Source organism: Haplochromis burtoni, unplaced genomic scaffold (assembly GCF_018398535.1).
Source record: "Haplochromis burtoni strain Fernald_Lab_line unplaced genomic scaffold, NCSU_Asbu1 Contig_164, whole genome shotgun sequence".
Taxonomy (NCBI): domain Eukaryota; kingdom Metazoa; phylum Chordata; class Actinopteri; order Cichliformes; family Cichlidae; genus Haplochromis; species Haplochromis burtoni.
In genome coordinates, this window is record NW_024582525.1 from 1332970 (window position 1) to 1356694 (window position 23725).

General features: G+C 40.8%; 2 protein-coding genes across 5 annotated transcripts in view; both read right to left on the bottom strand.

Annotated features, from left to right (window-relative positions):
- st8sia2 (ST8 alpha-N-acetyl-neuraminide alpha-2,8-sialyltransferase 2) overlaps nt 1-6645 on the bottom strand; it is a 16725-nt gene extending 10080 nt beyond the window's left edge. The window contains exons 1-4 of one of the 2 annotated variants that reach the window (XM_005933032.2): nt 6162-6645; nt 4672-4728; nt 1981-2121; nt 1629-1886 (exon numbers count right to left, since the gene is read on the bottom strand). In XM_005933032.2, coding sequence (XP_005933094.1) covers nt 1629-1886; nt 1981-2121; nt 4672-4728; nt 6162-6259 — 554 coding nt within the window. In that variant the 5' untranslated portion in view covers nt 6260-6645. The remainder of the gene's footprint in view (nt 1-1628; nt 1887-1980; nt 2122-4671; nt 4729-6161) is intronic. The other variant, XM_042225246.1, reaches the window with a different exon arrangement.
- An 8166-nt stretch (nt 6646-14811) lies between these two features.
- The window catches only part of slco3a1a (solute carrier organic anion transporter family member 3A1a), a 39236-nt gene continuing 30322 nt past the window's right edge, over nt 14812-23725 (bottom strand). For all 3 annotated transcript variants that reach the window (XM_005933024.3, XM_005933018.3, XM_005933021.3), the window contains exons 6-11: nt 23478-23642; nt 23177-23375; nt 18957-19119; nt 18337-18509; nt 18178-18242; nt 14812-17787 (exon numbers count right to left, since the gene is read on the bottom strand). In XM_005933024.3, the coding sequence (XP_005933086.1) occupies nt 17435-17787; nt 18178-18242; nt 18337-18509; nt 18957-19119; nt 23177-23375; nt 23478-23642 (1118 nt within the window). In that variant the 3' untranslated portion in view covers nt 14812-17434. The remainder of the gene's footprint in view (nt 17788-18177; nt 18243-18336; nt 18510-18956; nt 19120-23176; nt 23376-23477; nt 23643-23725) is intronic.

The following is a 23725-nucleotide window of genomic DNA, read 5'->3' on the forward strand; positions in this document are numbered from 1 at the left end:
GTACCTCTGGTGCAAATTACTGACCTCTGTCATCATTTTAGGTGGGGGAACTTGCACAATCGGTGGCTGACTAAATACTTTTTTGCCCCACTGTAGTTTCAGTCTTTATTAATTATTGTTGCATGGAGGGAATATGTCAGAGGCAAGATTTAGTAAAATCAGTACAGGTATTATAAAAACACAGAACCTCTTGAAATCGCAGTCTTGTAGAAATTCAGAATCTCAATAAATAAATACATCAAAGCCTCATAAGGCAATTTTTAATTAAACAAAAATGATTTTGTTCTGTAAGCCTCGTGTTTATTTAATTGCTCCCTTTTTGTGACTGGTCAGGTGCCGCCAACGCCATGCTATCTCTTTCATAATCTATGTTTTAAACCGTAATTATAAAGTGAATCACATTTGCCAAATTTGCTAAAACTTCAGCAGGCTTTGGAGTTAAAACTTTAATTGCCACAGATTTGATTTTTTTTTAAATTAATTAATTAATTAATTTGAGCAAATGAACCCTGGATCTTTTATCTGTGTGGGTGTTCTCCGCTCTGTGGTGTTGTGTTTTACATCTTAATGGTTGCTGTCGCTGTCCACAGCAGCTAATGTACCCACTGCAAAGAACAGATGGTGCATGATGAGCTGAAGCAATCTATGTACCCCGAACGCTGTCAACCTACTTTGTGGGAACTGAGCGAAGGGCAGGGAACTATATTTAGCTGCAACATTATCTGCCGATCGGATATGTGAGCACAGAAGCAAATTCCTCCGCTTCTCAAAATGACATATTTCCTGTTCTGTGACTTCAGCTGACCATTACTGCCATCGCCTGGCATTATCATGATGCTGAGGGAGTCTAGAAATCATGACCTCTTCTCATCAGGGTAACACGGCAGCACAAGATACAAGACAGATAGGCATACAACAGAATCCACTCGTGAAAGGTGTGCAAGACTTTGAGCTATTGATCAACCAGCGCAGTGAGGTGCTGCTCTAATTCTAACAACACTGATTTCTGAGAGTGTGCAGGTTGGGCGGTTCTGTTCGATCATGCCTAACTCCAAAGATAATTTAAACCAGAACACTTTTCTTTTTTTTCCCCATCTGCCAAATATAATACAGCCTTGACAGGCTTTTTTTTTCTTTACCTCTGGTGGCAGGTATGAATGGTGATACATAACCCACTCAGGGACTCGCGAGCTTGCACCCAAACACAAACAGACCTGGCCGATGGCTTCGCAAACAGCGCGCTCTGCTAAATGAGAGCAGGGCCCAGGAGAACACTGGTGTTTCTCTGAAAAGCACAACGTCTTACCGCTGCATGCAAAGGCTGTTCAAAATGTCAATTTCATGTATAATCGTTCATCTAACAGCTCTCAACTTGACAGTTGGCTCCCAAATTTAAGCCATCAGAGAAGCTTTGACAGCTTTTTCAAATGCACAATTAAAATATTTCCAGCCGTGTGGCCACCAGCTATCGATTATCATACTAATATGAATTATACACTCAGTGCAGGAGATAAGACAAGCCTAAAACTTCATGCACCAATCTATTTCAATTATAGTCCATTTTAACTGCTGTGTTTTATGATTTATTTCAAGCAAAAGGCTTCTAAGACTTAAATCACCCATGTTACCTGATAACAAAGTCATGAGAGTCGATCTCAGGCCCACAGCTGCTGTTCAGAAGGATCCCGGAGTTGCCCACGATGGCACAGCGCCTGTAATGCTGGTTTTTCATGGGGGATACGGTTGGCAAGAGACGGTAGAGATTTTCTGAGATGTTTGTGGTACTGTGGCGATCAAAAACATAGTGGATGATATCTCCCGGTTTCAGCGTGCCCTTCAGAATCGAGATGTCTCTCTCCGGGTCGAGGAATCTCAGAATGTTTTTCCTGTGAAAAGAGAAAATATGCGCCAATTATGACCGCCCGTCTACAGCGAAGTGTAAAACCTTGTGGAGATAATTGTGGAGGGTGATAAAAATACCTGATGAGGTGGGAGAGGGTCTTATTGAAAGTCCAGCTGTTTGACGAGTGTTTGGCAGTGTTATTGTAGATTGGACGGTGACGATATGTGTCCGCGCTTGCTGTTGTCAAAGCAGTGGGGTTTACATGTACTGCAGCTTTTCTAAATGATAAGAAAAAGTTGTGTTACCAACACACAGTCCAAAAAAATTATGCCTGTTATCTCCTCCATGTAGTGTTAGAATTTGCCCCATTCATTTCTAAATCTAAAGGCTGTTATGTCAAGCTTTTCCTTCTCCGAACAGACTAAAAACAGAGATGCTGTATAGAATGTAACCAAGAAAAATATGTGAATCTGAGTGTACCAAGGTAGAGTTACGGTACAAGAAAACTAGATTTAACAAATGACTCCATGCTTTGTTTATTACCGGCTTTGCTCTTTTCCAGTCCCTTGGTTCATCTTCTATGTGTGAAATTTAGTTTCACTTCCTCTTCCTTTAACCCAACTTATTTCTGATTGGTTGCCACTTGCAAACAGAAGGTTTAAACAGCAGATTGCCGATTAGGGCTATCCCCTCTTTGTGACCTAATAGAGAGCCAGTAGGAGGAAATAACATATGAAAGTGAACCTTTTTAATACACTGAAGCCTGAATTTTTTCACATATGGCATTTTTAGTTATTCCCATGCCGGCTCCATTATTTGAAAATTTCGCCATTTTTAATAGGAGCATCTACCATCAGTAAGCCCAGAAAATGAGGAAAAGTAAGATAGGTCCAACTTAAGATGAAAATTTGAACTGGAACATGACATCTGATGGGGCTGCTTTATCACTGGCCATTTTGATAGGGACACCTGTTCAACTTCTCATTAATGCAAATGTCTAAACAGCCAATCACATGGTATCCATTTAGGCATCCAGACAAGACACCCTGCTGAAGTTCAAACTGAACATCAGAATGAGAAACAAATGTAATTTAAGTTATTTTGAAAAAAGCATAGTTGTTGGTGCCAGATGGGATCTGAGTATTTCAGATTCTGCTGATATACTAGGATTTTCCCATGCAACCAATGGGAAAACCTTTACGGTTTATAGAGAATGGTCCAAATGGTATATGGCCTGCATTTGTATAGCGCTTTACTTAGTCCCTAAGGACCTCAAAGTGCTTTACACTACATTCAGTCATTCACACAATGGCAGAGGCGAGGCTGCCGGACACTGGCGCCACTGGGCCCTCTGACCACCACCAGTAGGCAAACATGGGGTTAGTATCTTGCCCAAGGATATTTGGCATGCAGCCAGGAGGCAGCCTGAGATCGAACCACCGACCTTCTGATTAGTGGCTGACCTGCTCTGCCACCTGAGCTACAGCCACCCCAAAAAAGTGAAAAAGCATTGTTGATGTCAAAGGTCAAAGGACAATGGTCTGTTGCCTTCCTCTCTGCTCCCAGCTGACAAAAGTAAATCAAATCACCACCTCTAAAAGCAAGGTACAAACAAGAGCATCTCTGAATATTAAACATGTTGAACCTTAAAATTGATGTGCTATGGCAGCAGAAGACCACACCTGTGGGACTCCTCTCAGCCAATAACAGAAAACTGAAGCTACAGTTCACATGGACTCAACAGAAAACTGGGAAAACGTTGTCTGGTGTGATGAGTCTTGATTTGCTTCGACATTTGGACGGTAGGGTCAGAATTTGGCACGAACAACACGAAAACATGGATCAATCCTGCCTTGTATCAATGGTTCAGGCAGCCAGCGGTGGCGAAATGGTGTGGGGGATTATATCTTGGCATACTCTGGACTAATATGTACCAGCAATACTAATGGCTGAGTATTGTTGGTAAGCATGTGAATCCCTTTACAACCACACTGGACCCATCTGTTGATGACTGCTTCCAGCAAGATAACGCAACACATCACAAAGCTCAAATCATCTCAAACTGTTTTTGTGAACATGTCAGTGAGTTCACTGTATACACACAGCCCCCACAGTCACTCGATCCCAATCCAATACAGCACCTTTGCAGGGACAGGAGATTCGCAACACTGATGTGCAGCTGACAAGTCTCCAGCTAATATGTGATGTTATCAAGTCAATATGGACCAAAATCTCTGAGGAATGTTTCCAGCATGTTGCTGAATCTGTGCTACAAAGAATTAAGTCACTCTTGAAGCAAGAGAGTGGTCCAACCCAACGGTGAAAAGGTGTACCTAATGAAGTGTCTGGTGAGCACAAATACTGCTTCAGATTCTTAAGGACTTGCGGCAGGCTATATGTAGGTACAGATAATATTACTTCTACTTAAGTATCTGATTCATTCAGCCACTGCTCCGAAAAAGGACCTCCTTGACATGAACAATAACTTAAATGCAGTAAAGTGATGTTCGGCGAAATACTGCAGTTTCCTTAAAGTTAAATCCAGCTTTGCTCACATGGCAGATGTTTGCATTGTCACATGGATACCACACAAACGCATATACACACACATACTTTGATGGGTATTTATAGCGGCTGTGTCTCGCCTTAAAAAAACCTAATGAGACGCTCACTGTGACTGACTCACTGTGGCATCATAGCTGTAAAGGATTCAGTGACCAATAGCAAGCAAAAATTACCCAGAGAGGCCATTTAGCTACCCACTGGTGTTCTACAGCTGTGTGTGTGTGTGTGTGTGTTTGTGTGTCTGAGTAGATAAGATTTCAGACCTGTGTGGTTTGGGGATGAGCTGGTGCAAGTTCATCTTCTTTGAATGTCCAATATTTCTGAGTGGGGAAAAAAAAGGTTTAGATTGAATTATGAATCACTTACTGCGGTGTAGATTCTTACACTGAGCTGTATCCAGCAGCAGGCGTACTGTACATCACTCTTACAAGACAGAATAAAGGTGAAAAGCACACATCAAGGCATTTTTAGAGAACTTCACTGTGGACCCATTTGCTGATGTAATGAGGGGAAATGTGGCCTTAATGGGGCCCCATTATACTGAAAAGAAGATTTTCTTTTCATGGGGGAAAAGAGCGATCGCTTTACAAGGGTGTTGAATGCATCAGGCAAAATGCATTTACAGTAAATATATTGTATATGCATTCAGATTGTTAAGCTTCGAGCAATTTTGCAATCGTGACCTTGGTCACATCTAATAGACGACTTTAAATATAGGAGTGAAGAAGTGAAACACCCGAGTGCTACCGGGGCTCCTTTCATTCGTTTTACAATCCCGGTGGCCTTTAAATATATTGTTATAATCATATTAGCTTGAATTTTATGCAGGAGTGGAATTGGTTCTGGTGCTTCTCCCACGGCAAATCACAAACCAATGTGACCTCATTACAATGTGAGCCACAGCCGGGTAATTGCTTTCAAAACAAAATGTTCTTGCTCAAAGGGGAGAAATGCAAGAAGACAAAAGCTGCATAGAGACGTAGAATTTTTTTCTTTAAAAGTGAGTTTTTGTTTTTTGGTTGTTGTTTTTTTTGCCATTCAGGTAACAGGGCGTCTTTCCATCTATGTGATGATTATGAAGAGAAGCAGAGGAGGATGTAGCCCTGCTGAGGTCTGGTTGGATTTTTTTTCTTTTCTTTTTTGGAGCCTGCATGTTTTTCATGCTAAATTAAGAATGGATCTTCTTGCAGGTCAAACGCGAGTGTGTGTGACTTGGAGGAATCCTGCGGCAACATTTCAAACTCTGAAAATGAAAAGAAGAAAAATATATAGAGGAGACCCTCTTTTTTTTTGTCGTTCTTTTGCCCCTTCACCTCTTTTGTCTCTCTTACACACACACACGCTTCCCCCTTCTCTCTTTCTCTCCCCCCTCTCTCTTATAGTGTAAATGTATCCTATCCCGCATGCAGCCTGCTGCAAGACAAATAGCCTAATCCTTGGAGACCCAGGCAGGCGGGCTGCTGTAGGAACAGCTGCTCCTGCTGCACCCAAGTGTTACAAATGTAGAAAACAAACCGCGCACACTCCGGCACCCCAAACTCCGAACTTCATTTCAATTCAAATAAACTCGTTTATTCCACTCAGTCAGCCCCCTTTTCCCTCCCCTCACATCACACATCGCACCTCAAATCTTCTGAGAAAGCCTGAAGGAAATAACCTGCTGGGTAAGAAAACAATGGGCATCATCTCTCTCTCCCTCTCTCTCTCTCTCACACACACACACTGCGTGGATAAATCACGGCGGGATACTTACGCAGTTTCTTCCTCCACTTCTGCAATATCATCAATTATCAAAAGCACAACCAGCAGCGTTACAAAGCCGAACAACAGTGTGCGGAATACAAGCGGCATGGCTGAGAGGGGGGAGGCTGCAGCCGCCGGGGGGGCCGGGGGGAGTCCCTCCGTTTAGCGAACACTGACTTAAATGAACCTCCTTGTGTTTTCCATTTAGAAAGCGAAAATCCGCTCAGTCATCTGTGCCTTTGTTCTTTTCGCCAGAGTCGGACACTCCCCGGCGAGCTGCGGTCCTTCCTCTCTCCTCTCTCTCTTCTCAGATGTTCAGTTGTGTGTGTTTCTGTTTCCCGACGGGGCGATGCTGCTGCTGCCGCCGCCGCTGCTGCGGTCTCCGCTCTTCCTTCTATTCCCCAGTCAAACTTTGAACGCGTGCACCTACAGAGCCTGCCATGGGAGCAGCGAGATGTGGACCACATGCAGTCTTAAAGGCGCAGGGGCCAAACTCTCCCATCTTCACTCCCCCCCACCCGCCCACTCCACATCCACCATCCACTCAGCCGGTTTGATCTCACTCTCCAGGTTGCTGCTCCAGGTGTTGCTGGCGCACGGAGTGAGGAGAGGTGAGAGACTGCAGCAGTGTGGAGCCAGCCTGCACAGGTGTATGAGGCGAGTGGTTAAAAAAATTAAAAAAAAAAATAAAAAAAAAGAGAAAAAATCAGGCATGCATGAATCATCTGAGTGCAGTATTCAAGCAGGCATGTGTGGTCTGAAAACCCACGTTATCAAAATAAAGGTCAAACATCTTTCTGTAGCCGTGTTCACCACTGTTGGAAACTACTTGTGTGCATTTCATAGTCAGCTTTAGTCATTAGTTTGTTTAGAGCAGCAGAGAGCCCTATATCTATCTTTTTTCTTCACATTTCCACTTAAAAATGAATCCCAAATTTTGTCAGTAACAAGAGTGAAATTCACATCTTCGGAAAGGAGATGCAGCACATCTTCTCTTTACCACCAGACCGGAGTGGCATTTGAAAAAAATCTTCTATCTAATCAAAAAAAAAAAAAACGTAAATAGCCTTGCAACAGTGAGTCAGTGGACAGCGATGTCACTGAAAATGTTCACACATCCAACAAGAAAAAGAAGCCAAAACGGATCCCACATCTATCTGCGTCACAGTAGCTTCTGAGTGCACCCTGTTTGGCTAATTTCAACAAATAGTATGAAGGGCACAAGGGTGGAAGGAGGTCTGTCAAGTGCATAAAAGACAATCTGTTGTTAACAACGAAACTTGTACTTCACTGGTTGTGAGTCTGCAGGAAAAAGCAGCGTATTGTCAGTTTTTAGTCGATTCAGTGAGTGTTGATCATTTCAGCAGTCATTTCTCTCCACTGCACTTTATAAATGGGCCAAATATGCAAGAAATCAAAGCTATTACCTCACAAACAACAAAGATTACACACAAGTAAAAATAAAATACACTGCATTGTAAAAACAAAGCATAATTTGCTTTTGTCTTATAGACACGTTTTCTTTTTGTCTTATACAATATCTTATATCTAAAAGTGAAATTGATTAGAAACAGTTCACATTACAGGGCTGCTACAAAAAAGAAGCAGAAGAGCATCTCTGAAGCAGATGTGTGGCAGAAGCCCAGATGTGTGGCAGAAGCCCACACGTCTGCTGCTGCTGCTGCTGGCGTTGGCACATTTTCAGTGTCTTAGTACCAACTGAGCGTTGTTTAAACACCGCAGCCTACCTGAGTGCCATGGATGACCAAAATGTCACAAAAAGATGTCCCAAAGCTCAAATCACATCAAACTAGAACATAGCTGTGAGTTCACTGTGCTCAAATGGACTCCACAGACACCAGATCTCAATCTAACAGAGCATTTGGGATGTAGTGGAACGGGACACCAGCATCATCCATGTCCATCCAACAAATCTGCAGCTACTGTGTGATGCTGTCCTGTCAATATGGACTGAAGAGCAACTTGTTTAAGCAAATTGTGAGTGACTGGAGTAGTGTGCTTTGTGTTATCACTTATGCAGTCTTGTTTGTGCTATCAAAACGCCCCTCAGAGACACTTTCCTCTGACACTCATCAGAGAAGTGTTGTTCAAAAAAAAATTAGAACATTTTGATTTTGGGAAACTGTCAAAAACTGAAGTTGTCATCAGGCATTGTGAACTACTACTTTCCACACTGAGGAGCATGTTGAGACTACAATTTGATATTCAAACATAGGCGTGGATGCTTGACCAGCTAACTATATAACTCGTTAATGGGATTTCAAATCCACAAAAACAACTGGAAGGAGTTTTTTTTCCTTTCGCTTGTAGCTATAGATAAAACACTGCATTGTGTAGATACTTCATTAAAATCAGAAAAGATTTAGGATTTAAGATGAACCATTCTGTTAATCATTAGATGTGACCTGGGGTTTAGCTGGAGCTTTGGACGTCCAACCCCAGGAAACTCTGAGTTTGAAGCACTTCTTTTCCTTTATTGTGTGAATCTAACACACCGAGTTGCAACTTTTCGGGGGGAATGCCGGCTGACTTTTACTGGAGTAAAATGCATTTTGCTTTCAAATAATCATCCTCATCTTTCAGCATTTAAATTTCTCCCTGCTTAGTCAACGCGCCTCCAGGCACGATTTAGTCTTTTGTCATCTTTTTGTGTTTGCTTGAATTTAATGCAAGAGTCAGATTGTAACAAACCGACAGCTCTATTCGACGTCAGGCCGCTTTTGTGTCATTTGTTTGAGGAAGCAAGTGCAGACGTGCAGGTAAACGCGCCACCTGATCGTGCCGGGGAATTTATTTTAATTTAATCACCCCTGGAAGTCAACTCATGTTGAAAACATGTCACACAAACCTTTGTTTTGAAGTCATACTGTGCATCTCAGAACAAGACTCCTTTGCTAACTAAAACCCCTGTACATAAAGTTCTGACAGCAGTTTTCACATTTTTCTTGGTTGTCAGACAATTTCAGGAAAAATCTTCTGCTGATGTTACAATCAGGAAGAAAATATCAAAAACCTCCCCTATTCTCCTTCCTACTGGCTCCTCCATGTTTTATCAACCTGTCTGCTTGTACACGGCACCAGAAGAGAGGCTGTGCAGCCGCTGGCTGAGATCACAACACTGTGTGTGTGTGTGTGTGTGTGTTTGTGAACAGCGGGGATATTTCAGTTAACCACAAAAGATTCAGTCGTTATATGAGCACACAACTCATTCACTGGAATGAAAAAAAGGACCATTAGCGAAAGAAAAAACGTCACTATCCCCTCCACAAACTTTTGAGCTGCAGTGTAAAGTGTTAATGATATACATAATAATCAGCCACAGAGTTCATTTTTCTGATAAGGCTAAACTATCGACATGTTTGTGCTTTGAATTAGGTTCTGAATATAACTCTGCCCCTTAAACAAAGCATTTTTAAAGCAACTATTATCGGCACTTCATCCTGTTTTTGTAAAAGATGACCTTTTGCTTTTATTGACTGGGAGGATGGCTGAGATGAAAGCAATTCAGCTTTCTTTCTTTCTTTCTTTCTTTCTTTCTTTCTTTCTTTCTTTCTTTCTTTCTTCCTTCCTTCCTTCCTTCCTTCCTTCCTTCCTTCCTTCCCTCCCTCCCTCCCTCCCTCCCTGAACTTTTCCCTCCCGGCTTCACAGACTCATAAATGTTGGACTGTTCTGTGATTTCCAAACACATTTTTAAAATTTTCTCAATTATTTTGCTTTGCTCAGGGAATTCCAGCACTTTTCAGGGATAAAATAATTAGAGTGCTGATGTTGGAAAAGAAATGAATCTTTTCACGCACCCCTTTATTACTGTTATGCTGTGCCAAGATTTTTCCTTTGAATATATTTATGTTTATCCCAAAATGTTAACTGAGCATGTTTGCTTTTTTATTTTCTTGCCGTTCCTTTAGCAGATGAGTTTCTTCATAAGTACAGACGTTTGAATAGTCGCCATCGATACTTCATTCCTTTGTAATTAAAAGTCATTTATTAAAATGTGTTACCCCTCCATTATACAATTCCTATCATTAGCATCATTTTCGCCCTCAGTCAGTCTTTAGCTAGTTAGTTAGTTGATATATAATGAAAGTAAATTAGGGATTATGCAGTCGAAGCAAATCTAAAGGGAAAGTGCTATCTGTTTTCATATTCCAGGCATACATTTTCTACACGATTGCGATTCACAGACATGAATAAAGGTCTAATTTACATAAATTGAAAAGTGCAGCTGGAGCCCTGAGATTGTGCATAATGACTCATAATGATATTTACACATATGATGTCTGGTTTTACATCCAGTGCTAATTCACATTTCACTCTCAGTGTGTTTAGTGGAACATGTACGTCGCATTTCCACTCTGGGATGAAAATCCAAATGAGAGCAGGATGAATTCAGTCACTCTATCAGATTAACAGTCACTGAACGTGTATCAGCAATTTGAGAAGGATGCAAGTCGAGGCACCCCAGAGAGGATTTACTGCTTTATTTTCTCCACTCGAGCTGTTGTGTAACGCTTTGTCTTACTAAAGCAGCCATTAGGCTAATTGACACTTCTTGACTAAGAGAGAAAACTCTTGCCTGCAGCAGCGTCTGTTTCCTGCTGGTGGATTCTTGTTGTTGTCGTTGGCTTTTTTTGTTTTGTTTTGTTTTGTTTTTGCTCTGCCTTTCAACAAGGACACCTTCCCGGGGAATCGCAGTTGTTGTATTTTGTGCATCTTTGTTGTGAGGAGTATCAGGAGTGAGGTGAATATCAGAGGCTGTTGAGACAGATGCAGTGATACTGATACTGCTGCTGTCATGCACAAGCTTTTTCTCTTTCTTTCTGTGTGTGTGTGTCTTGTTCAGGAGTGTCATTGAGCTATTATTAGACTTTACAACCACCTGACAACGACACTCGCTCAAAGACAGGCAGAAATACACTGCGCCCTCATTTTTTAAAGCGCATTATAGCCACATTTGCAAGTGCTGAGGTGTCATTGTAATTATGAGATGTCGTTTTCAGAAGCAACAAATATGAGGAGGCCATTAATTTTGCATGTAAGATCAGTGTGATCTGTGACATAACATATCATAAGATAACTGCTCCAGCAGACTGTATTTCCTTAAATTTGATAAGACTAAGGAGATGAGGGAATAGTACCTTGATGCCTCTATACATGCTTTACATGTGTCATAAGATCCATTCATCTATTTTCTTCTGCTTATCCTTGGCAGGGTTGTGTGGCGCACTGGAGCCTATCCCAGCTACCACAGGGCGAGAGGCTCCAGGCACGCTGACGCAGGGCTAACACAGACATCACAGTCACATACACACCTATGGGTAATTTAGAATCACCAATTAACCTAACCTCAATTAACCGAACCCACGCAAACACGTGGAGAACACGCAAACTCAGGACCTTCTTGGTGTGAGGCAACAGAGATAATTATGCCACCGTGCTGCCATAAGATCATGTTTGGCTTTTTTGAACCGAAGAAAGCAGAGGTGGGCTCGATCCAAAGATAATATCGATAAGAATGCTGGTATTGGTATAGATATTGGATATATACTAATGCAATAGGATCGATACATTATTGCCTCTTACTTCAGTATTGTGTTGAACCTTTTTTTAAATTACTATTATTTTACTAAAAAAGAAAAATTAGTTTTAAAATATGTGAAATTTTTTAGTGTTTTTTGTTAATACAACAAAGCACACTTTGAAATTTAGGTTAATACAACTAATTATTGTGAAAAATACAAATCTGTGAATTAGTGAAATGTATTCAGAGTTGCAAATTGATGATGGTTCATCTCAAACCATGATACGTAAGCCTTTATAGGTCAAAAGTATCGGTATTAGTACTGGTATTGGTGATACTTGGTATCTAAACTATATCAAAAGTATAAGTATCCCACAGTACTAGCAGACAGGCTTCAGCTCTGCAACACTGTTTTTAGTGTAATGCCCACCTGTTACAGGTCAGCTTCTGACTGACAGGGTTAGGGGTTTTTTTTGTTGATGCCTGTAAAGTATATTATTGACACTTTTTCAAAATTTCCTTCTTATTTCTCATTTGGTTACATTTTAATGACACTCAAACTGTAGGACTAAATCTTGCACCTTAAATATTTGTTAAGGCTGAAAACAGGAATTAATTCCAGTGTGTTTGTTTTTGCCCAGAAAGGATAACTGGCATAATCATTACGATGCTGTTTTCATGGGTTAATATAAAGTTGCTACAACATTTGTCATATGGGATTTCACTACCGTATTTTCTACCTTAGTTATTTACAGAAATCAGCACAGCGGTATGACAAGGACGAGAAATGTCTTAATTTGTGACATAGATTCACCGAGGCTGATTTTAGCGAGATTGACAGGTTATTGATCAGAGATGCTCTTCTGTTCTTCAGCCGGTGTGGTCTTCTGATGCTGTTGTAGCCCATCTGCTGCTTTTCTGCATAGCTTGGTTGATTTTCTGTTGCCTTCCTATTAGCTCGAAGCAGTCTTGCCACTCTCCCCTGACATCAACCAGGCATTTTCACCCAGACAACTGATCCTCACTGAATATTTTCTCTTTTTCAGACCATTTTCTGTAAACTTTGCCACAACAACCATGCCACATTCAAAGTCACTTAAATAATTTTTCTTCTCTCGGTTTGAACTTCCGAAAGTTAACCTGATCATGTTTGCTTGCTGAAATTCCATGGATTACTGTCAGATGATTGGACGATTTAATATTTGAGTTAAACAGCTGTACCTATGAAAGTGAATATATATATATATATAGCTCTGCTCAGTCATTTTAGCTCAAGGTTGGACATTTGAGAGTTACATGATGTCAAGAACACAAGGACTCGTGTGCTACGTCCAGAAATCCAGGAAAGCTATTATTCAAGTGTTTCTTAAAAAACCCAGGAGAGAGGACCACATCAGTCATCTTGTACCAGCTCCCTGTGTGTCAATAAAGTGACTTTTATATTCTTTTGTTGGTTTATAAGGGACTGAATCTACTTCACTTTTCATATGTCATATATCAGGAATGAAAGTCTTAGAAAACGTGAGGTCTGATTGAACTCTCACGTCTATTAATGTGATGAAGTGAAGAACTTTGAATTGTGCTGCTTTTGAAAGCCTTTATTATACAAAAGAAAAAGAAAATTCTCATTGCACACTTTGTCCTTCCCTCAGCAGCATTTGCTATTAGAGAGCCTTATATACATCCTCATGTAACATTCATGCTTATTTGACTTCAAAAGGTAAAATTGTTCTTTGATTTATTTATTGTTTTTATACAGTAAAAATATTAAGTAGCACTTGTTAAAATTATTTTTGCAGAAACATGTATTGATTTACATAATATCTAGAAGCATATTTTACAAACTCTCAGTGGTTCTGCGGTACTCAAACTGTGAGAGCTAAAGTCTAACGGCTAAACTAAGCCTCCAATCCACTGTGCAAATCAAAATATGGAAAGTCTCTGTCCTCATGTGGTACCATTAATTTCTCGTGTCTATATAAAGCATCTCGCTGGGCGAGGACTTGGTACAATATTGGGAATATGTGCTGAGCCGTGAATACAAACTGGCAGCTGAGCTGGAGCTTTTATTTTAACAGTGCCTCAACACTTATATTAGAATCTTTAAAAAGCCTATCTGAAAAATAGAACCGTGATTACACACACACACACACACACACACTCCAACAATTCCATGTTCTTGGTCCTTGCATATCTTGTTCCAGTAGCCTGCTTCTAGACCTCATTAAGCCAGGTGACATCTGAGCCAGTGTGGTAAATAAGTGCAGCAATTTATTGAAATATGTGCAAACATGAATAGAAATACAGTATACAGGGCAAAAACAGAGTTTGTACAATTCTAAAAAGTTTGAAAATCAATATTTTGTTTGACCAGTACAGCCTGAACTCTTGCGACTCCTGCATGTTTTTCTGTCCTGCTATGCTATTACTGCATTGGCACTTTGTTTGGGATCATTGTCATGCTGAAAAATGAAGTTGTGGCCAACAGCATTGAGTCACATTATATTTTTCAGTGGTGCAGTTACTGCACTAAATTCATTAATAAATTACCGTTGCAATTGTGTCGTTACTTGTGGGAGGAGGACCGCGGTGGAGCAGCCTGCAGTCCAGATATGGACATTACTGTTTATTTTATGAAAGGACAAGAGTACGATGGTAAAGCTGAAACTACATCCAGGATAGAATCAATCGCATTCTGCTGATAACACATCTTCAGCTCTTTCCAAGTATCTGCACAGACAGCATGCCAAAACCCCAAAGTGACATTAAAGCTGAATGCATGCTAGCAGCCAGAGCCTGAACTTCAGCAGACAACAAAGGCAGTGATGAGCAGTCAGCCTTGTAGCTTCCGTTTGTACTTGTTCACGTTTCTAAAGTTGACTGTGGCAATCGCTTTGAAGTCTCTCTGTGCTCGTTTTCAGCTTTGCTTCAAGTTGTCAATTTTCTGTTCATAAATAAATACTAAAATATTGCATCTGTGTTCTAAATAGAATAAGTTATGTGTTGGTGTGTGGAACTGCCTCAGCTTTATATTGTTGGCCATTTGAACAAAGTTAAGTACCGAGTAGTGTAACAAATTACTTCATCCACTTTCTAATTAAGTAAAATACAGCATTACTTGAAAAAAAAAAAGTAATGAGTAATGTGTAATATATCAGAGGTGGGCAGATCAATCCAAATATTGATAGTATTGATACCGATGCTGGTATTGTTATCGGATAGATACTTTGCTCTATCCTGTAAATATGCATTATATTATTTAACGTAATATAATCATGTTATATAAATTATGTTTTTCAGAAATGAAAAAAAAAAATTGCATTAAACACAGACTATGAAAAATGTCTGAATCGTTTTGTATCAACTCTCATGTCAGTTTTACTTATAGCACATTTGAACAACAGAAGTTGATCCAAAGTGCCTTAGAGACAGACATGTTTAAATTAAACTAAATTGATTTTAATTTTACTTACACAACAGCCACCCATATGGGCGCTTAATATTGTAAGGTAAATACCCCTACAATAATACAGAGAAACCCCAACAATCAGACGACCCCCTATGAGCAAGCACTTTGGCGACAGTGGAAAGGAAAAACTCCCTTTTAACAGGAAGAAACCTCTGGCAGGACCTGGTGCAGGGAGGGGCAGACATCTGACGAGACCTGTTGGAGGGTGGGCATTCCAGGTCTCCAGAAAATCCAGTTTTAAAATACATGAAAAGTTAAAAGATGCATTTCGTTATGTTAGCTAATTATTGCATAAAAACAGTGATTTAGTGGCCATTAAAATGTATCCAGGTTTAGCAAATTGATTCATCTCATGAATCACGACACACTGCTCTCTCTGACCTAAGCTGCCTTTAAAGGTTAAAAGTATCATTAAAGGCATCGGTGTTGTATTTACTCGGTATCAGATCGATACCAAAATCTGGAGTACTCCACATCGCTATAATACATTACTTCTTTTGAGTTAAGACCACAACACTTTACAGGTTGTATTGCATTGTGGATGAAAATATGACCAATATAATTCTATCAACTTTGACCGCAACACCACTGGCTGAAATGCAGCCCCAAACCATGACCCAGCCTCCACCATATTTTACAGATGGCTGTAGACACTCCTCCATACTTTGTGACAATTTGCCCCTTGAGTCTCCCCCTGCTAGCCAGCAGAAACAGTGGTTGTTTATAAAAACATTGAACAACTCAGCTCTACACACATGCAAAATAAAACTTATTTTGCCTGCTCCCTTATTCACAAGGGGCCACCACAGGATGGCTCTGCATATTTGATTTGGCAGATTTTCACACCTGATGTCCCTCCTGATGCAAACCCCAAGGGACTCGTGCCTCCTCCTGGGACCAAACTGGCAAGCTTTGACTTGTTAGGCGAATGTGTAAACGACTACACTATGGAGCCACTTACACACAAACAGAACTCAAAAGAAAAGAAAAGAACTCAAATTTGTATGAATTTTCTGAAAAATAATTTATTTCCAGAGTAAAATAAACAATATGCTGCCATACAAAAAGTGTAAGAAAAGGGACAAACTATAATTGCAGAGAGCTCAGATGAGTAACAGGTCACATGTGCAGTGAGTCACACCTGGATATGAATTCAGTGCCCTTTAACTTTATTTAACCTTGTACACACAGTCTCCTTTAGCACATCTGTAACCTCTGTATCTTATTACAGGCCTAGTTTGAAGACACAGGCAACACAACATAGATGTGAATTGTCCCAGATCTTTTGTAGCATCAGACACACACACATCCCAGACAATTAGATTACATATAATTTATACTCGAAAACAATCTAATAAAAACATTCTGGGCCAAATGAAAACAAACCTTCCACTTGAAGGATGAACAACATAAAAATACTACTTTTGATTTCCTTTGCTTTGACACTGGGTGCAAAAGCCAAAAGAAAACATATAGAACGTTCTTATTCAAACTATCCCTTATTAAGACATATTAGGCTGAAAAGAAGTAAAAACAACATGGAAATGCTATCATGAAGAAACATTGCACATTTCAACCTATAAGACAAGACCTCAACGTCTAGTCTAAGAAGTATCAAAAAACAGTGTCTATGATCCAGCAAGAGAACAGGAAACTGAGCAGTTAAAAGATCCAACAGGCCACTAAAATAACCCAGTGAGGGTGTTTCTGTTCTCTCTTTTTTTAATTTTTTAATAGGAAAATTTCCTGCAGTGAAATTAAAACGCATCAACTAGTAGTTTGTAAACACTTGGCAACTTTTATAAATATGAATAACTGAAAAACAAACCAAACTTTTCTTTTTTTAACCATAAAACTGTCATTTTGAAGAGTGACGGAACAAAAACACACAGTGCTGACTGAAAGGAAACTGTCACTGGATTCGTGACGGACCTAAAACAATATGGCAACTATAGTTTGTAGTAGCATCATGTCCACTCACTAATAACAGACTAGGACTGAGTGGGACGGTACTGCGCTCGTCTTCTACCACAGAGTCAACACGGGAACTCACTGGCAACACCTGACAACACCTCGCTCAGACGTAAACAACTACAGTGGACCCTTTTGATTTTATCGAGGACGTGTAGCGCAGTCGAGAGCCACCAGGACCTCAACGGGCCGTAAAATAGATCGCCTTTATCAAAACCTCTTGAATTTAACAAAGAAGAAAAAACTACATTCCTAAAATAGTCATTTAAATGTCCATATTGTCCTTTTTTTGCTTTACAAATTATAAAACCGACTCCATATTTTCACAAAACTCGTGGTCCTCGAGGTTGTATATAAACTTCGTCCTGTCGACGACTTTGGGGCCGTCGGTGAGGGACGGGTAAAACTCAGTTGGCGTCAAGTGGCCCTCGTGACTTTTGATGTATTTCCTGTAGTTCCGCCGCAAGCAATACCACGTGGTGGTGTAAAGGAGGAAGGCGACACCCTTGAGAACGATGGCCAGGCTCACGTAGAGATGCCTGTAATTCGCGTTGTCGTACAACAGGCAGGCACCCTTCTTGTCGCAGTCCGAACTCCAGAAAAGGCAAGTGGAGTCGATCCCAGCACCAAAAATCAGAGGAGGGGGAATGAATCCTGCAAGAGAGAAACATGCACTGAGCTAAGGTTTGCTGGCTGTGAGAGGAGAATCATAAATCTTCAAACTATCACTCCGTACGCACTGAAATGATTTAAAAATCACATTTTGTCTCTCTTATGTTCCATTTCTTCTCTTGCCTCCTGAACGTGAGGTTGTTTTTACATTCTCGTGATCTGATTTATTTGCTTTCCATCTGAAAACACGTAAAGTCGATGCAGCCGCGCATCAGCGATTGACGGGTTGCCGTCATCAACAGAGTGCGTCACTGGAGGCATTGGTAAAACGCCACACGCTTGCAGCCTCAACAGGATTTGTGCTGCGAGTGAGAGAAATGAGACTGAGCGATTGTATGTGAAAGTGATGTGTTATCTGGAAACGGTTCCTACCGAGGAGTCGCAGCAGAAGGAACAGCACACCGAGCGCGTATGATTTCAGCTCAGGGCTCACAGTCCTTCAAGAGAAACAGACAGAACAGAAAAAGTTTTATTTTTCAAATTAAAGCATTGAGAGTCTCTTCACAAAATAAAATAAAACCACAACGATACCTGATTAGGATGATGACAGAGGGAGTCTGGGCCATGGCTCCGACCAGGCTGCAGACACAAATCACGCACAGGAAGATGAGGAAAGACTGCTGGCATCCCGACATTGGGCATTTCCCGGGAACCGCCGTGGCACTTTCGCTGTCGTTGGATATACAGGAGCAGCCGGTCAGATTCTGTCAACAGAAAGAGAGAGAGACGTTTGTACAACAACAAGCCATTCATCCTGCAGGAACACACATGCTACACCTGCTCCTCACATCTGGATCAAAATCCTCAGTAGAAATGAGCAATGTGTGTTTGTTTTAGGAGCACTTAAAAACTGAAAAAAGAAAAGCAAAAAAAAAAAAAATTCAGCAGCAGTGAAGTGGTGATATTTTGTGCTGCTGAGCTGATGTGATTTGAATATAGAAGACATTATCTGCAGTCAGCATCTGATCTTGAAACAAGCACGTGTATACCACCTGACTGCCCAGCATGTGCATGCTGATGACAGAGCTGTGAAATACTGGGACTTCATATCTGTGAACACTATAAAGGTTTCTGGTGGCTTTTCTGTGCTACAGTCCTCATCAACCTTGCTGGTACTCATCATAATCAGAGGGCAAAAGCAAAATGAAAACCTGAGAAATGTTGGATGCGGGGATCCCAGTTCGGCTGCAGCCGGCGAGGCAGGCGGACAGGTAGGTGATGCCGTTGGAGCCGCACACAGGGCTGATGGAGGAGGTGAAGCAGCTGCATTGACTGTTGCACTGAGCTTCTGGTTTCCTGCTCGCCTGCAGGGTCCTAAACAGAGAGAAACAGCTGTAAGTTACATCTGTAAAACTAAGGAGCCCTTTATCAGATATTATGGACACTGTTTCACTTTTAACATCTCCATGGAAACGACGCAGCTCTCCTAACCCGCTCTGGAACAAGTTGGTTTTAGGCCACCAATTTCAAAAGCAGCTCAAACATTCAGTATTTCTACAGGATGAGCACACAGACTAAATCACTGAGTTCACACTTTATTAAAGAGATAAAAGCAACACCGAGGCTGAAGACTGAGCCTGAATGCTTTTATTTTAACTGAAAAAGAAGCAACCTTGGACTCATAGAGGTCTCAAAGTGCGCTGCAAATAAAAGGAGGTGTTTAATATTCATCTGAACACATGAATATCTTTTACTAGCACAATGATAAAAAGATAGAGAAAGAGCTCAATGCCAAAATCCCCGCAGAATACAGTGCTATCGGTCTCAAAGTGATCCAAACAGGTACGCTGTTCTCGAGGAACCTCGACACATCTGTGTGCAAAACACAGCTGGATTTCTGCATATGTGTGTGCGTGAGTGTAAAATCTCCCCCTCCTCAAAAACAGCCCCTGTGTGACAGATCAATTATCCTCCTCTTAATCTACTTCCTGCCCCCTGTTTATATCGCACACTTACATTAACATCCGTTCAATAAACACCATCATCATTTGTAACTAATAATTAGCTTCACTAGGGCTAAATGTAATGTATTGATTACCTGACTTAAACAGGCTTAAAGACTTAAATGAGACACAGCAACCAAAAGTAACAATTTTTAACAAAAATATGATGATTGACTGATTATACAAATATTTGCTGCTGTTGCAGGTTTAGCTGTGGTACAATAACAAGATTAAAGCATTGAAAACAGTGGAGCAGTGAAAGCTGGCAGAAGATTTTTTTTACCTGGGCTTTGCACTATGAAGCGAGTTCAGCATACTTCTGATATCTGTTAATTATCTGAATTCATTTACCCAAACATCAAAAATCACGATAAGCAGCCACAAGAAGCTGCTAACCAACTCACCAAGGTTACCCAGGGTTTCTCAATCGCACATTCACCTGAAAGGCTTGATGTTGGCGCAACAATCAAAATTAAAAGTTTAGATAAGTATACTGGCACCAGAGCAGGTGACTTTGCCAAGGAAGATAAAATTATGAGGAAAGTATGGGGAAAAATATAAAGAGGCTAAACACACAATACAGACTGAAAGCATCATTTCTGCTGCTGACTAAGCAGCGGTGTGTGAGGAGAAGCGTTGCACAGCAGTTTAGTATTAAAAGGCCTGAATGAATGCAGGGGCACTTTAAGTGCTTTGGTCAATAAGACTGGAAAAGAGCTGCTATAATAATAAAATTTAGCTTATTTGAAGCCAGGAAAGAAAACCAGCAAAACGCTGACTGCACTGACAGTAAACAGAATCATCAATATCACAGCTGTATCCTGTGTATTAGGACACAGGAGAATCTGAGAGCAAGTAAGGAACACATTAAAAACAGAATTCAAATGTAGGTTTAGACTATGTGCAAATTTAATGTAATAGGGAAAAAACAATGAAGGAATAAACTTAGAATTTATAATTCTTAATGGTCATCTGTGTATTGCATCAGAAATTAGACATTAAAAAGTAAAACCCTTTTACTATCTGTGCAGAAGTCAGAGGCTTTTCCCAGCTGTGGTGACACTGTGATTGGTCAGTAGGTTGATCTCTAACCTTACTATGGTGATGCACCCCAGTAAGAAGTGACAGAGTTACTAAGATGATAAATAAGGTCTTTGTTCTGTGGCAGGTAGTACAATTGAAGATGCCACTGGCAAGATTACTAAGAAGTTAAGGGTAGATCTGCATGAAAACTGTCAGGCTTGGTGCAAGATCGAAGCGATTACATATGGAGGCTATCTAGATCTGAATACAGGCATTTTTTTTTTTAAAGGACTCCTTATCATTCTGAGAGGCTATCATTGATTATTCCCTCTAAATTCAAATCCAATACAAAAAGAAAAAGGAGACTTTGGATTGTGAAAAACAAAACAAAGGAGCACTCGCAGTAAAGCTAGATTTCTACCAGAGAGGGAAAAAAAAAGGTGTTAGACCCAGCCCTGCTGGGGGGTTAACAGAGCAATAACCACCTACAATTCCACATACTGTGTGTGTCCACGTCAGATGATCTGTGGGGTGTATGCCTAGGTGTAGCTCTGCCTCACTCACTGATTTTTTAACAGTACTATTCAGATACAGGTCAAAATGGGGGCATTTTACTTCATGCCGTCACAAATAGTTACAAAACATGAGATGAGAAAAGGGAGCAATCTTGATATCACGAATTAATCCACAGGCTGATATCCTTGGATTCAAGATACATGCACAAGGTGAAGAGGAATGCAATGTGTCTGTTCTGATTTGAGATGTTTGTTTCTATTAGAAGGAAGAAGCCAAACACCATATTTGTTATATTATCATATAATTTGCTTTGTGGAGTAAAATTACGAGTTTATCCTCATGTACTTCTTTAGGTTTTATAAAAACAAACTGTCTTTTTACCTTTGAAGTAAAGAATTTAAGTTAAAAAGTGTGCGCATGAGACAGTGATTCATGCTAATTTATGACAAACAACATAATAAATACAAAGTCCCTTCTAACAACACAGCTTCACTTGAAAGGTTTATCAATATGAAAGTGAATAGTGTGTCCTGCTGCATAATAGCTTTGCTTTAAACCTCTTTTTATTGGTGTCTGATTCAGTGAAGTCTGTCACATTCATATTCAGTTCATGCAGCCCTCGAGGCCACTTTCCAAACAGAAAATCTTTTTATAGACTCGACAAAATGACACAAAGTTGTTTGAATAAAAAGCCTTCTGTCCCATCTTTGCCCCAAAGTCCAGCAGTGATAAGAATTTTTATTTACACATTTATAGTCCCTACAGTTCACCTGCAAAAAAGTCCTCCAGCCTTAGCAGCAGCACCGCTTTTCACTGCTAGAGTTTGTTAACTGCTTGTATTCTCGTTCGATAAACTGGGTTTGAAATGCTAACAGTGCATTTCGTTCCTCCTTAACCTATGACATGAAAACACGCTGAAGTGAGGACAACAGAAATATATCATTAGATATCTGCCGTTCCTCCACTGATGAGTTCATCTCATCTTACATTAAGGACACAGTTTCTGGCGACGTGTGAATGAAGCTTCTATGCGAGTTCAACGAGGAAGACCTAGTATTAACTCGTTTCCCTGCATTCCTGCATGCTTGGGCTGCTAGTCTGTTGTTAGATCACTTCTTTCATCATTATCTCTGGTCCAGTAACTTTATTTCCTTATTCAGCGAGTCAATCAGCCTCTGTTCCCTGTGCTTTAAATCTCGGTGCTCACTGTGGCCCGCCTCCACTACATCTCCATTTCATTTTGTTCGCTCAGATACCCTCGTCCGAGTCCATCTGCTTTATCTCCATCACCACCAGCAGCGTCTAGACTCCAGGGTGGTCCTGTCCTATTTCCCACCACTGGTGGGAGTGCTCTGCTATGTAGCTTCATCTGAGTCTAATCATCAAATAGTTTATTACCCAAACTTTGCGCTTCAACACATTGAGTTCAATTCTTTCAAATAGTCTCTGCTTACTTAATTGGATATCAAAAAGGATGGCTTCCCAAACTTTATGTAACCACAGGTAGTTTTAAAAAGGGGTTATCCAGGAAGTAAACATAGGCCAGAAGCCTGAAGATCAGAATGCCACACTGAGCAACAGCGCTCTAACTCGTCCCTCTTTCACACATAAAAGATAATCTCAACTTGCACCTCTTCACATGATCTTGGCTGACAGCTACTTCAACTGCTTTATTTATTGTGTTACATTAGTCTGCAGCCCCTACTCGCCTTGGATCAAGGCACGGCTGAGGTTGGCGTGAGGAATATGCCACTTTTAGCCTTTTAGTTGTGGTTATTAAGTAATTTAAAACCAGTGTCTTCTACAAACTCCGGTGTCAGTTTCCACTTTTCGTTGATGCTTTTAAGCAGAGGATGTAACAAGTGATAATATTAAATATTTTTTCTTACATGTTGCCATACGGGATGGTCACTCCTGCGACGGGACCCGTATCACAGCCAAGGAACAGAAAGGAGACGTAGCAGGCGGTGGACAGCAGGTTGACCAGCATGGCCATTCGGATTGCTCCCAGCGCTGATAGATTCAGCTTCTTCACCAGCAGACCACCCATGAAGATCCCCAGACACGCACATGGAATAGCTGTCATACCTTAAACACAAGATGGGCCCAAATCTGTTTATTATGCTCCTCTGCAGAAGAAAAAAAAGAAAAAAGTGTGCATACGTGCGACTTTTTGCACAGAATACAAACCTAACAACTGATTTGCAGAGGTGGTGGTGAGGTTGAACTGCTGCTCAAGATATTTCCCCAGAAAGGCTGCAAAGCCGGCTACGACGGCGATCTCCATACAGGCCGCCAGGACGATACAGGTGAACACAGGGTTCGACAGGAGTTGCTTGGTAACCGTGGGGATCACTGGACATAAAAGGAAAGAGGAAAGATAAGCATTGAGGTTAGGGCTGTGCGATATGACCAAAATCTCATATCCCGATATAAGA